The 15237-nt window shown below is 38.6% G+C and overlaps 1 protein-coding gene across 6 annotated transcripts in view; it reads left to right on the top strand.

The window, feature by feature from the left end:
• Positions 1–14684, top strand: part of LMO3 (LIM domain only 3) — a 79811-nt gene extending 65127 nt beyond the window's left edge. For all 6 annotated transcript variants that reach the window (XM_073329844.2, XM_073329823.1, XM_073329805.2 and 3 more), the window contains one exon: positions 13711–14684. In XM_073329844.2, the coding sequence (XP_073185945.1) occupies positions 13711–13816 (106 nt within the window). In that variant the 3' untranslated portion in view covers positions 13817–14684. The remainder of the gene's footprint in view (positions 1–13710) is intronic.
• Positions 14685–15237: the final 553 nt, after the last annotated feature.

The following is a 15237-nucleotide window of genomic DNA, read 5'->3' on the forward strand; positions in this document are numbered from 1 at the left end:
GTTAATTTTATTTAAAAATCCTCAGTTTTGTCAGTTGAATTTCTTTTAAAAATACATACTATTTCTTTCTGTTGACAGAACTCTCATCGTTTGAATTTACATGACATTGCATTCCACTGTTCTTTGTAAATCAATATTGGAATCATGTACCACGTTCTTGTGACATTATAAACACTCCAAGGCCCCGATCCTGCAAAACTTGTTCTGTGTGAGCATGTGCCTGCAGCTACTTAGAGCCCCACTGACATTCATCCAGGTGGAACATGTTGCAGGATCGGGGTTTAAAACTGCAAAATCACAATGGTTGAGATTTTTAAAGTCAATTAGGATATTTGGTCACACAGTTCCCAGTCATTTCATTCAGAGTGGGCAGCTAAATCCTATACTGTGCTTTGAAAATCTCAACCTATGTCATTGCGGTGGAATCTTGGCCCCATGGAAGTCAATAGGGATTTCGCCATTGACTTCCATGGGGCCAGGATGTCACCGCTGGAAATTAAAGAACTGATTCACGTGTACTAATTTATGTACATATTACACTGCCTCAATTATTATATAATCCTACATTTAGTATCACATTTTACAGTTTACATTTCTTTTACATTTGCATAAGAAGAATACTCAGGATACAACTTTCTTAGGTAGTAACTAAAAATTACTACAATAATATTCTAATGTGATATTCACCAAATGTAAATCTAGCCCTAAATAAGCCATGCTAACTTACCCTGTACTGCAGTGTATTATTCTATAGCATTGTAGTAATTTAAAAATCAACATCCCCAGAGCAACATAAAATGTACAACTGCTAATAAGTACAGCACCGTACAATTACACTCTAAAAAAGCTAAATTGACCTTTTTCATCATGTTGCATGGAAATTAAAATATCAGACAAATAATAACCGCAGCTTAAATGATATAATAATGCAAAGTAATTATAGGTTGTAATGCTATTTACAGATCCTGTATCAATTTTACCTTGCTACAGAACTAAAAGGCTGTATTCGAAATAATGTCTACCCTACCAGTAGAACCCACTGAAGAAAGACACACGCACTCCTAAATTCAGATTCTAAAACTTTCACATCCCTAGTGCTGCAAACCACTGTTCTAGTATCATTATTAAAGTGCCTAATATATTTCTGTTGTTCGCTTCATTTATTACATGCCATAATGGGGCTGCATATCTTTAGTGTTGGTTATGCACAATTAGCACTTAGTTATTGTCTTGTCACTTCAGCCCATATAAGACAAACTTCTTTAATGCAAGAAGTCAGCTAATCTTCATCAGTCAAGCAAAGCAGACAATTTTTGTTACCCTGAATACAAAAGATTCCAACTTACGTGGTATATTTTAATTTAACCCCCCAAATAACCCCCCAAAACATTAACAATAATCATTATAATCATTTTCCTATTGCCATAAATGTGAACTAATGTGTGTCTTCATAGTATGAAAAGCATCAGAGTGGTGATCTTGGACAATTTAGGTTCCTATTAGGAATATTACCTGCTGGTTTTTAAATGAAGAGTTTTAGTGGGGGGTGTAATATTTTTGGATCCACTTTGTTGTTGTTGTTGTGGGTCTGTCATCTCTAAGCCTCCAATCTGGTGGGGGGGGGGGTTAGGCTTTTCCTGTGCTTTGGGCAAGCTGCAGGCCTGAGTGCTGATACTCATAAGCATAGGTGCTGGAACTAGGGGTGTTGAGGGTGCTGCAGCATCCCTGGGCTTGAAGTGTTTTCCATCATATACAGGGTTTACGGTTTGGTTCAATGGCTCTCAGCATCCCCCACTATAAAAATTGTTCCAGCGCCTCTGCTCATAAGTAGAAGGTCTTATGAGAAGGATCAAGGATCCTTGATCCATGCCTTAGATTAAGAACATATGGATTGCCATCCCTGGTGGGCACATGGTCCATCTAGTCAAAGCAGTGGCCAGTACCAAGATATTTTGAAGAATTCCATATATTGTAACCTCACAACACAATGGGGCACAATCCTGATAGTGGTCTATGGGTACTATTGTAATATAAATATTTAATAATAATGGACAACAACAAAATAACTTACCCATAGAGTATGTTTGTTCCTCACCACCTGACATTTGTGACTATCTTAAGGATGATGATTTGTACCTCTTTTTTATTTTTTTATAAATTCTAATTTGTAGATGTGCATATCTCAGTGGTTTGAGCACTGGCCTGCTAAACCCAGGGTTGTGAGTTCAATCCTTGAGGGGGCCATTTAGGGATCTGGGGCAAAAATTGGGGATTGGTCCTGCTTTGAGCAGCGGGTTGGACTAGATGACCTCCTGAGGTCCCTTCCAACCCTGATATTCTATGATATTATCCATACACATTTCTAATCCCACTAAACTCTTGAATGATATCTTGTGGCAATGAGTTCTGCTGCTTATGTATTTCATATTAAAGGAATCACATCAATGTTATTTTATTTCTTTTCAATTTCCTTGCATTCTTGTATTATGTTAAGGTGTGCTGGATTGACCTCCTGATACCATTCGTTATTTTGTATACCTTTATCATCACGCTTCATTGTTTCCTCTTCCTCTTTTCAATCTCCATATCTCCAATAATTTTCACTGCCCATCTCAGAACCCCTTATATTTCCTCTGTCTCATCTTTAAACACCAAATTTCAGGTGAGGGTGTGTCACAACTGTAGTGAGGCACCCCCTCTTGGTCACTCACCAGACTGGTTTGAGGGGATCCAGCCACTGACACCATGTGTGTTTTAAGCTACAGGAGTTTGAACACAGTCCAGGCATTGCTGCTCTGTTGGAGTCGCTGAGCTCCTTCTCGGGGTGCAGACCCTGTGTCTAATATCCCCACCTGAGAATTGTGATTACATGGTTCCCTGCCCAGCCACTAGAACCAGAGCTGACTCCTCAGGCTCCACCCATAGCCCCGTTAGCTTAAACGCATCCTCTCCCAAAACTCCATCCTCAAAGAGTCATGTGGTGGGTGTAATGCTTAACACACAGAGACAGACTTTGCATGAGAGTCTAAGCCACCATTGCTCTTTTCTTAACAGATAAAGCACAGAGAGTACTGATCACATAAGAAAAAATACATCCTGAATGGTCCTTAGGGGACTTTCTGAGTTCAAGTACGCAGGGTTTCCTCCGCTTCATCCCATCAGGTTGCTGCAGCAGCTTTTCTCTGTTTGAGTTGGTGAAAATGGCCAAAGACACCAAAGAGATCAGCTCCTGTCCTTTTTATAACCTTCCAGTCCCTTTGTCAGGTGACTCCCACTCCCAGATCAGCCTCCTCAGGTGATCCTAGACCCCTGCCAGGTGACCTCTCCCCTGACAAATGAGTTCTTCTGGGTGGGAGCCAGTCTATTTTCTAGGATGGTTGTATTTAAATAGAGGAACATCCCCAGTTAACAACCCTCTATAGTCAGCCCTGTATTAGTCTCTGTTGGAATTTCAGTACGATATGGAGGTAAAAAGGCAAAAGAGAAAGCAGCTTGCCCCACATTCAAAATGGAGTTTGTATCTTGGTGAAGATACACACAGAGTTCATAATCTCACACAATTCATAAATTGTACAGATGTGCTCTGTGCCAACAAAGCCATTATACTTCTCTCCCTTTTCCTATGCTTGCCTCCTGTGTATGAAATATCATTCCTGAGCTGACTCACTAAACCCACTGTTCTCATTCAAGTAAGACCCATTTCTACTACTATCCCTACATGAAATGAGTTGAGATCAATATTTTCTTTAAACACACACACGTACACATTGAGCTAACAAAACATGCCAACTATCTCTCGGCTTATATATTAGATCCCTTTCCCCACTCTCTGTTTTTGTCCCTTTTAATTGTAAACTCTTTCGGGCAGGGTCTGCGTCTTTAGGGCAGACTTTAGCATATTTGGAGTGCTCTTGGAACATAACTAATAGCACATATGAAGAATGGTATATTGCTAACATTTTAATTGTTCAGCTACTGCTGTGCACTGGGAAGAGGTTCCCATTAAGCTGTTAGCTGTTAACAGGTCTTTTTCCTAAGTGAATATAGTTAATTTAAAACCCAGCAATGTTGGTGAGTGGATTAAATTATTTCTTTAAATTTGCATTAGTTAACATTGAATTTCATCTGCTTGCTTAGCTTTGTCAGGTCTGTCTGAAGTTCCTCAGTCTTCCTTAGCTTTAACTAACCTAAATAATTTTGTGTCATCTGCAAATGTAGGTTGACTGTTCATCCTCTTCTGCAGGTCGTTAATGAATAGACTAAGCCACATTCTGTGGATCCTTGGTGCAATCTGGTGTTAAGTTTTTTCTGTGCTAAGGGACATTAAGAATAGGTACAATGTTTGCTATGCTCAGGTAGCTAATTTCCATGTCAAGGCATTCATTATTATTAGTATTATTTTTTGGCACTCACTTCATTCCTAAATTCTTTGGCTTTATACAATCTAGTCCTGGTTGATCTTTAATTTGTCAGTTTATTCCAACATCTTCTCTTTAACACTCAAATACATCTTTACTACTTGAGAAGACTACAGTAGGTCTCTCCTACAATATCCTCTGTGCCAAAAAGTGATGTGAAGAAACAATTTAACTCATCTGCAATATCCTTATTCTCCTTAACTGTTCCCTTTATTTTCTGGTAGTCCATCAGACCTCCACCAGGGTTCTACCCAGTGTGTCACTGGGCCCTGACTCGGTTTCCCCTTCTTCCCCAGGTTAAACAACTTAGACTTCATCCTGCAATGTGTTTTCTCAATAGCTCTCCCCTTTTGGAAGTCTGGTTTATTAACATAAAAGTCAAAACACCCACAAAATCTTTCCTGGTTGGCTCATGCCCTGAGTGCAGGCTTGCCTCAAGCAGACTCCTGCTTTCTGCATGTCTGTTTCCCAGGCTCTCTTCTTACGAACTCTGGAGAGTCACTTAGCCTAGTCCTCACTGGCCCTTTCCTGGCTGTTCTTCCTGCACTTTAATGGAGCGTGCACAGCCCGGTCGGCTCTCCCTGGAGTCTCTGTTGTGACTTAACGTGGGCTGCCATCATATCTCCCAGCAGGCCTGGTTCTTAGACACATGTTCTCCATCACATGACCCTTTTTTGGGGGAGGGAGGATAAGCCTGACACAGGGTCCCAGCCCTCTTAGGGACCAGCTCATCCAGGGACAAGACCCAGCAATTCGGCTGCTTGACCATATATTCTTGTTAGGTGCTTTTATATCTTCACTATTCTCTCTTCAAGGGCCTGATTCAAAGCTTATTGAAGACATAGAAAGACTCCCTTAGATTCAGTATATTTTAGATCAGGCCCTAAATTCACGCTTAGATAGGAGAACTACCATTTATTTTACTTATTTGTTTTTATTGACTTCACTTAAGCTAGATCTTCATAGTTTGAAGGATAAGTTTGATTCAAACTATCTTTTACCTTGCCATTTCTCCTTTCATTTTCCTTCCTGCCTTTGCTACTTTTTATTTTTTGAGAGGTATGGATGTTTCCTGTATGTCTCTTATGGTATGCCTAAGTAATCTCCATTCTGGGTCTGAAGATTTTAATTTTATTTTTTTCACCTTTGACCGTTGGGTTGCTGTGACTAGTTTCCTCTATTTTTTTAAAAAATTCATCTTTCTGAAGTTTCATACCAGAGAGTTAATTCTTGGTACCTTTCCTCCCCTAAGAATTCTATGGTGGTCACTATGATGTAGTCACTTACATGGTTCAGATGCTGCCCTTTGCTCCCCACAACCATTTTCAACCTCTTCTCCCAAGTAGAAAAATCCTTTTCCTTCTCTCAGCAATAGCCTCAAACCCATCAGCTGATCCAGGGTAGCTTCTAGAGAACAAATATTGTCATAATGGAAAACAGAAAACAAATTAAAATAAATAACTGACGAAGATTGATGTTGCAGATTAATGTTCTCTCAAACTCTGACAAGTGTGCAGAAAGAGAGTAGGTGGTAACTGAAGTTTAAATAGAAAATCTTACATCCTGGGTTCATCCATGTCCGTGCTTGACCCCCTGGGCTAAACTTGCCGATCTCACTCAGCATTCAGTTCGTATACATCCCAGAGCATGTCTTCCTCCTTTTCCTCTTTCGTCTCATTTTCTAGCAGCCTGACCCAATAGGCTCCACCCCATTCATCACCTCCTAGATAATTCCTCTCCACCTTGCTGGACCAATTTGGGCTATGGTTTAAAACTCCCATCTGACCACCACCATCGAGGAACATTAAACCTTGTCTTCTCTCCTTTTATTCTTTCTTGGAAATACGCCTTATCTTAACAACTGGGCTTTAGTTTGTCTGGCCAAACTTTCATTCCAGTCCCAGTCCCAGTCTAGAAACACTTTCATCTGGCATCCTGTAAAAATATAGAAGGCCTACACTACATGACAAAATTGTTTTATTCTTTAGCAGACATAATTTTATGTGGATGATAATATTAGATTTGTATATGTTTAACTCTAGCATTAGATTCCTACAAGATCTGAATGGTGAGGTTATTCATCAACTATTTTAGAATACAGTTTAATACCTGTAAAAGCGGCAAAGAGTCCTGTGGCACCTTCTAGACTAACAGATATATTGGAGCATAAGCTTTCATGGGTGAATACCCACTTCGTCGGATGCATCCCACGAAAAGCTTATGCTCCCACGAAAGCTTATGTTCCAATAGGTCTGTTAGTCTATAAGGTGCCACGGGACTCTTTGCCGCTTTTACAGATCCAGACTAACACGGCTACCCCTCTGATAGTTTAATACCTGTGGATAGAAATCCCATGCTTGAATAAAAAGACTAGAAGTAGGAATGTACTACCTGACCAGGATGGTGATGGTGATTGTGAAATGCTCAGGGGCGATTACAAAACCAGAAAACCCAATAATAATAATGGGGGATTTCAACTATCCCAGTATTTACTGAGTACATGGCATGTCAGGATGGGATGCAGAGATCAAATTTCTGGACACCATTAATGACTGCTTCTTGGATCAGCTCGTCCTGGTTAATCTGAAATTAAAAGGAACAATCACAAGAATGAAATGCCTGCAAGCTGCATGAAAACTATTTAAAAACACCAGAATAGAGGCTCAAACTAAATGTATACCCCAAATTAAATAAATCAGTAAGAGGACCAAAAACAAAAAAGCCACAATGGCTAAACAATTAGAGTACAACAGTCTTTTAGATGCAGAAGGACATCCTTTAAAAATTGGAAGTCAAATCTTACTGAGGAAAGTCAAGTGTAAAAATATAATTAGGCAGGCCAAAAAAGAATTTGAAGAGCAACTAGCAAAAGGACATGAAAAGTAACAGCAAAAATATTTAAGTACATCAGAAACAGGAGGCCTGCAAAACAATCAGTGTAGCAACTGGATAATTGAGGTGCTAAAGGAGCACTCAAGGAAGACAAGACCATTGTGGAGGAGAAGCTAAATGAATTCTTGACATCAGTCTTCATTGCACAGGATGTGAGGGAGATTCCCACACCTGAGCCATCCTTTTTAAGTGACATCTGAGGAACTATCCCAGATTGAAGTGTCAATAGTAGAGGAGATTTTTGAACAAATTGATAAATTCATAGAATCATAGAATATCAGGGTTGGAAGGGACCTCAGGAGATCATCCAGTCCAACCCCCTGGTCAAAGCAGGACCAATCCTCAATTTTTGTCCCAGATCCGTAAATGGCTCCCTCAAGGATTGAACTCACAACCCTGGGTTTAGCAGGCCAATGCTCAAACCACTGAGTTATCCCTCCCCCCGTAAATAGTAGTAAATAACAGGACCAGATGGTATTCATGCAAGAGTTTTGAAGGAACTCAAATATGAAATTGCAGAACTACTAACTGTGGTATGTAACCTATCATTTAAATCAGCCTCTGTACCAGATGTCTGGTAGCTAATGTAATGCTGAGTTTTTAAAAAAAGTCTCCAGAGGTGATCCTGGTAATTACAGGCCAGTAAGTCTAGCTTCAATACCAGGCAAATTTTACTATAGTAAAGAGCAGAATTATCAGATATACAGATGAACACAATTTGTTGGGGAAGAGTTAACACAGCATTTGTAAAGGGAAGTCATGCCTCTCCACACTGTTAGAATTCTTCTAGGTTTTCAACAAGCACATGGACAAGGGTGATCCAACTGATCTAATATACTTGGACTTTCAGAAAAGCTTTGACAAGGTCTCACCCCAAAGGCTCTTAAGCAAAGTCTTGAGGGAAGGTTCTCTTGTGGATCAGTAACTGGATAAAAGATACAGGGGAAAGGGTACGAATCAGTTTCCACAGTGGAGAGAAGTAAATAGTAGGGTCTCCCAAGGAACTGTACTGGGACAGTCTGTTCAGCATGTTCATAAATGATCTGAAAAGGGGGTAAACAATGAGGTGGCAAAGTTTGCAGAATTTGCAAAATTACTCGAGATAGTTAAGTCCAAAGCAAAGCAGTGGCAAAAAAAGTTACAAACGGATCATGATTCATCATGGATAGTTCTCTGAAAACAATGTGCAGAAGCAGGCCAAAAAAAAAAAGAAAGAAAGAAAGAAAGAAAGAAAGAAACCTAACAGAAAAGAACATTGGGAACCATTTGGAGAGGGATAGAGAATAACACAGAAAATATCATAATGCCACTATATAAATCTGTGGTATACCTATACCTTGAATACTCTGAGCAGTTCTGATTTCCCCATCTCAAAAAAAGATATATTAGAATTGGAAAAAGTACAGAGAAGGGCAACAAGAATGATTACAGGTATGGAACAACTTCCATGTGAGGAGAGATTAAAAAGACCGGGACTGTTCAGCTTTAGAAAAAGAGGAGACTAAGGGCAGATATGATAGAGGTTTATAAAATAATTAATGGTGTGGAGAAAGTGAATAAGGAAGTGTTATTTGCCCCTTCACGTAATGAAGAATCAGTGGTCGCCCAGTGAAATTTACAGACAGCAGATTTAAAAACAAACATAAGGAAGTACTTCCTCGCACAGTGCATAGTCAACCTGAGGAACTTGTTGCCAGGGAATGTTGTGAAGGCCAAAAGTATAACCGGTTTCAAAAAAAGAAATGGATAAATTGATGGAGACTAGGTCTGTCAACTGCTATCAGCCAAGATGGTCACGGATCCAACCCTATGCTCTGGGTGACCCTAAACCTCTGATTGCCAGAAGCTGGGACTGGATGACAGGATGAATCACTCAGTAAGTGCCATGTTCTCTTCATTCCCTCTGAAGCAGCTGGCATGGGCCACTGGTGGAAGATAGGATACTTGGCTAGATGGACCACTGGTCTGACCCTGTATGGCCATTTTTGTGTTTTTATGAATTTAAGATTTTCCATACCAAACTTTTAATAATCTTTGAAAAGCATAGCAAAAAGAGGTGTGCTTTATTGGGCTGCAGTGAGTGATGTGATATATATATTGTACCAATTCTTATCAAGGAAAGCATGTAATGCCAGTATTAGCCTTTGATTAGACATTTAGGTCTTTTGACAGGACCCTAAAATTAGCAAACCATAGGTATATATTAATGAACTATGAGGTAAAATAAAAACTATTCTATTGAAATGTGTGCATAAGCACTAATCAGAGATACACTGACAGATCAATTAACGTTTACAAAAATTGGGAGGGAGGAGAATAAGGGACTAACTGTAATTGGCTGCAAGGAAAAGTTTAAGGGTGTTTTGTATCTTAATGGAGAGATCATATGGCTGCCGATCCTAGAATAAACCTATTAAATGCTTCCACAGTCTGTTTCGTACTTTGCGCCACAGCAGCAGAGGCGCTGTGAACAGAGCCATCTTGGTTCCAAGCCATTTTTCTTACCTTCTCCTAAGAAGTCCCCACTGCCTTGTCATGAACCCTGTATTGACTGCTACAGTACAGGTGGCAGGTAATTGTGAGATCCCTTTAGCTCTCAGCTCTGGAAAATGAAATGGCTGTTTCTTGGAATGCAAGTTTTATACTTCTTGTGATGATCCAGGCATGTCATCGGTTTCCAAACAAGGGGGTAACAGAGGTCATTTTATGATATAAATGGCCTTCATTTTACCATTTTAAAATATGACAGGCGTTTTAGGATGGAGGTTAATTATATTGGTCATTCCACTAATATCACAGACATGTCAAAAGTATTATCGTCAATTTATGGCCAGTAAGTCCAATCTGTCATGTTAGTTCTGCCTAAACTATATTTTCCTGCCCACCTTTGCATGCTTATTAGGTGAAACGTACACGGATTCTAGAAAAGAAACGTTGCACAGCACCAGCCACTACCATCTGCCAGACATAGCCAGAGATGAAGTAAACACCTTACCTCATTTTGCAGACACCAATTAATGGAGAAACCCTTTGCTTTACCAGCAGTCCATTTCCACCCTTTCTCCTTCCCCTCTTTTCCAAAGGGAGATGTGAATGCTTTCTGTTGAGTCCTATGAAAGTGGAAATAATGTAATCCCATCTAGGAATGAATGAATCTCCAAAATGTGGGGCTTCAGATGCTTAGCTGATCTAGCTAAACCATAGGTCTGAAAATTTAACGAGATTTTGGCACTTTGTTCCAGTCCGGTTTCAACTAGAAGATACCAAACCTATTTTTGAGGGTCAAATAAGATCAGCAGTTTGGGAACATGGTGGGGGGGGAAGGGAGATAAGAGATTTTTACCTTATCTCCACCGATTAGTCTTTTCATATCCTACTAGTGTATTAGTACAAAGTGTCATTGAATGTCAGTTGAGCTTCCATTTGGTGATAGTCTGTTGTCACCAAAATACAGTTCACAGATATAATATTGAAGGGAAAATTCAAGACTAGCCCTTGCCCCTGAAAACATGATTTAGTCACTGAGGTTCCACAGCATGTAAGTCAGCACAGAATTTGGGCCTTAGTATTTAAAATTACTGAATGCTCTTCAAGAGTATAAATATGAAATCGTAAAAAAAACTATATGATTAACATGGTACACATAGGCCCAGATTTTCAAAAGGTATGTAGGCACCTAACTAAGGTCAAGGAGATAACATTGCAAAAGCAAAATGTGATGGGAACAAATCTGCAGTTTGTGTAAATGTCCCTGCTCCTTTCTAGAATAGGACAGTGCACTCCCTGCAGATTATAAGGTTGGCGGGTAAGGTAGGTCTTTAGGGCTGAAAGATTAAATAAAATAGTGACACAGGATTTTGTCATCTTGGAAGGAAAGAAGCCAACATTTAAAGAAAAAAAAATCAAAAGCTTTGCAGCTTAAGTTAGTTTTGCTTCATGATGTATTTTAAACATTTTAATCAAGTTATCCCTGGGTTTGTTTTCTCCTTTCATTTTGTTTTCTCCTTCCTAACTGTTTGATTCTGGAAATAATCCTTCTGTTACCCTGGGACCCCAGAGTAGTATTTGAATGATTTAGTGCATTCTGCTAGACAAGCAGATGTAATCATGTCTCCCTCTAGTGGCTGGCCCGCAAAGAGTGACAGCCTGCTGCTTACTCATATTCTTCAAATACTAGGAGCCTGCATTTTCTGTACCGAGTTCCTGCGACCTGTCCCCATCAACATCAATTGTCATATATTCGTCACACTCGGATATTGTTTTCAGTGTCTTCTTTATTTTATCATCCAGTGCAAATACTCATGCAATAGAAAATATAAATTAAAGTCAAACATGCTTTTTTTCTGGAAAATGAACGTGTATGTGAAAAGGCAACCTATGTATGACTTCTGTATCTAATCTGGGGAGCTGCAGTTACATCCATCCACTTTTCAGGCAAAAAGATAGACTAGGGTTCAGTTTGATTTTGGGAATATTTGAAGAATCAAGAGTAACCTGAAGAGAACTAGTTCATTTCAATAAAACTCCTTTTCAATATATCGACTCAGAATATTTTTTCTGGTGCTTACAGCCCATATAGCGGGTTTGGGGGAAACCTGTAAATTGTATAAAATAGGCTTGACCATAAATAACTTAAAGATTTCAGGATCATTCCATAATCTGTATTTTCAATCATCATCTGCAGCGAGCAGTAATCCTAGAGGAAAAAAATCCACAAATAGACAAACCAATTTTCCTTTAAGAGCAAAGCTAATTCTTTTCAATCCACATTTTTATTGCACTGTTTTCTCTCTATCTGTTTAGCTAGCATAAGGATAAATTTCCAAAGCTACCCAGTTGGAAAATAAATGGGTTCACTGTTTGTCTAGCATTCCAGTCTTTACAAATGTAAATCAGTCCAACTGCTACTCATTTAAACCGCCAACTTCACAAAACATTAAAGGGCTGCTTTCAATACACAATTTAATCTGTGACAATTCACCAAGATTTCTGCTTGAACATCATTAGAAATTGACTATCTGATAAAGAGAGACCACTAGCAAAGGTCATGAGGGTCACCTTCTGTAATTATACAAAGTTTTACTGGGTCAACTACAGCACGCACCACTATTTGAAGGTTAAATTGTTACAATTAAATACATATACAGCTATTCCCATAGCTACTCTGTTGTTAAATGTACCGTAAACAACACAAGCATTCATTTCTGACCCTAATTGTGTCCAAGATGTCCCCATTTGGAAATTATACAGGAAAGAACATTATAATCTGTTACACATGAAACAATACTTTATATAGTAAGATGCATAATTAGCTGATGGAAACTGGTTTCATTTATCCACATCAATGCAAAGGGGTTCATTTGGGTTACTCTCTTTAGTTTAATTGGAATGCTGCAAGCAAGGACTCCTGATATGTTTTATAGCTGGAGAGTTTGCCGTAAACAAAGGAATATAATCCTGCTGCAAAATCGGTCATTAATGAAACTTTTTTCTGTATACTAGGCCCCTCCTTGTTGTTCACTAGATGTGTTAAAAAGCACTTCTTTGTTTTTATAAGTAGCCTGATAATCATGCACGTATCTCTTAGATTGAAATTACTTAAGTTTGAAACTAGATAGTTGAGTAAACATGCTTTCTACTCCTCTGAGACAATAAAATACAAAATACTATTTTCTTGGCAACGAAGTTGTGCAACATTTACTAGAAAACTGGGATATGTAGACTGATGTATCACAAAGTGGGAAGAAATTACAGCTATTTAGTAATTAAATGTACAGTTGAGTCCTACAGGTAAACCTATTTATGTGTGTGTCTACATATGCTTACGTGTGTGTGTGTATACACACAAACATATATAGATGTACTTATATATACACACACATTAAAATGTTTTGATTCAAAGGACATTGGAATTTAGTGGCTATTGGCAAGAACGTTCAGCTGGAATATAGTATGATAATTTACTATTTGTGTAATACATAACCGTGTGTTAAGCATTCAACAGCATATGATGATATCATCCTTTCTCTGATTTGTGTAAAGAATTAGACTAACTTTGCGTTCAGCCCGTGGTCTTGGATATTATCCTGTTTTATCTGTGCAGGTGTGACCTGACCTAAGGCTCTCATAGACTTCAGTGGGCTTTCAGTCAAGCCTTTGGTTGAGGGACCAAAAAACACTCTTATGCACCAAATTTTATTGAAAGCAAAGAATATATTTAGCACAAATCCAAAGCTGGGCTTTCAAGCACTGTTTTGCAGAATGTTGCACTAGACACAATAAATGTATGCTGCATCGGCCGTACAACAAAATTACGAACACTTACAGTACAACTTTTTAGATTTAAGAGCACATTGTTCCATTGTAAAACTACCTTTTCTTTTCTTTGTTGTATTTTCAGATTTTGTGTTGGAGACAAATTTTTCCTAAAGAACAACATGATTCTGTGCCAGACAGATTATGAGGAGGGTTTAATGAAAGAAGGTTACGCACCCCAGGTTCGCTGATCTGCCGCCACGTCGTTAAGAATATAAAGCACTATGTTCTTTTATCTTTTTTGCTCAACATGTATATAAGAAATGACACAGGATCCTACTGAATAGCGTAGATATAGAGAGACAGGATGGTCGCGTGGAATAAAAGGCGGACTGCATATGTATGTAGTGAAAATTGCTCCAGTTCAGAGTTGAATGTTTATTAAAAAGGTAAACTGTACATACTGCTGGATTTTTATTTTATTTTATTTTGGGGGGCTTGCTATTTTTTTTTCCCCTTTTTGTGTCATTTGGCATGAGATGTTTATTTTGGACTATTGTACATAATGTATTGTAATATTTGAAGCACAAATGTAATACAGTTTTATTGTGTTACCATTTGTGTTCCTGTTTGCTTCTTTGTATTGTTGCATTTAGTACAATCACTGTCTAAACTTATTGTATATTTATGCTTTCTGTATCTACCAGCTATTTTAAATTAGCTGTAACTTTCTAGTAAAAAAGAATTAAAGAGCAAATCCCAACCATTATGCTACAGTTAAGAGCTTAAAATACTACTTACATTACAACTATTTAAAAGAAAATAATTCTAGCAGCAACCACTGCAAGCAATGCTATGGTTAACGGTCTATCAGCACTTGTGTTATAAGCCTCTATTTTTCAGGGGTTAAACCTCAGCTGTTTAATTGTATAGATCTCCTCCAAGAGCACTTTTATTTTATTACAAATTTTTGAAAAACATGCCTGGCTGGTTTGGGATATATTATAGAAGGTACAAAAGTGAATGATTTTGGGTGCTGCTTTTGTGCTGCTAGATGTTCAAAATAAGTTTTGTTTTATTTTTAAATTAGCTGGAAATTAGGCCCTAATGCAAACCAGTGCCTTTGGGTATCTTGTAACATATATATATTCTGAAGTTGTTTAATTTGGAAAAGTGACTTCTGCTCTTGTTTAGAGATCTTTTGTAAGATCAAATTTCTTAGGCTTTGAGGTTTGTTTTTTGAGGGGTTATTTTGTGGTGTTTTGGTTTTTTGCATCAATACTTAACCCTAACTTTTCGTGGAGAGTTGTGTGGCTGTGTCCTAAGTGACTTGTTCCAAAATGATGAGGTTAGAAGGCGTCAAGAACAGCTTAGTTATAGGGTCTGTACACATTAGGGAAAAGACCCTTTTGGCTGACAGTAGGAAAGTGACTTGTTGCTGACAACTACCCTTGGTGGCGGTTGAAGAAGACAATTTAAACACTGACGTAGATGGGACAATACTTTTAAATATCATTACAGAAAACAAGAAATATCACATTCATCCACGTACCAATTGTACTGTTTCCGATTGTGTCAAAAAATTCTGTCCTGCCTACGCTGGCAATTAAATAATCTTCAACACCTGGTAAGAGTGGTGGGGCCCCTTTCCTGGCAATCACAATCAGGAGCA

The sequence above is a fragment of the Lepidochelys kempii genome, chromosome 1 (assembly GCF_965140285.1).
Source record: "Lepidochelys kempii isolate rLepKem1 chromosome 1, rLepKem1.hap1, whole genome shotgun sequence".
NCBI classification, from domain to species: Eukaryota; Metazoa; Chordata; order Testudines; family Cheloniidae; genus Lepidochelys; species Lepidochelys kempii.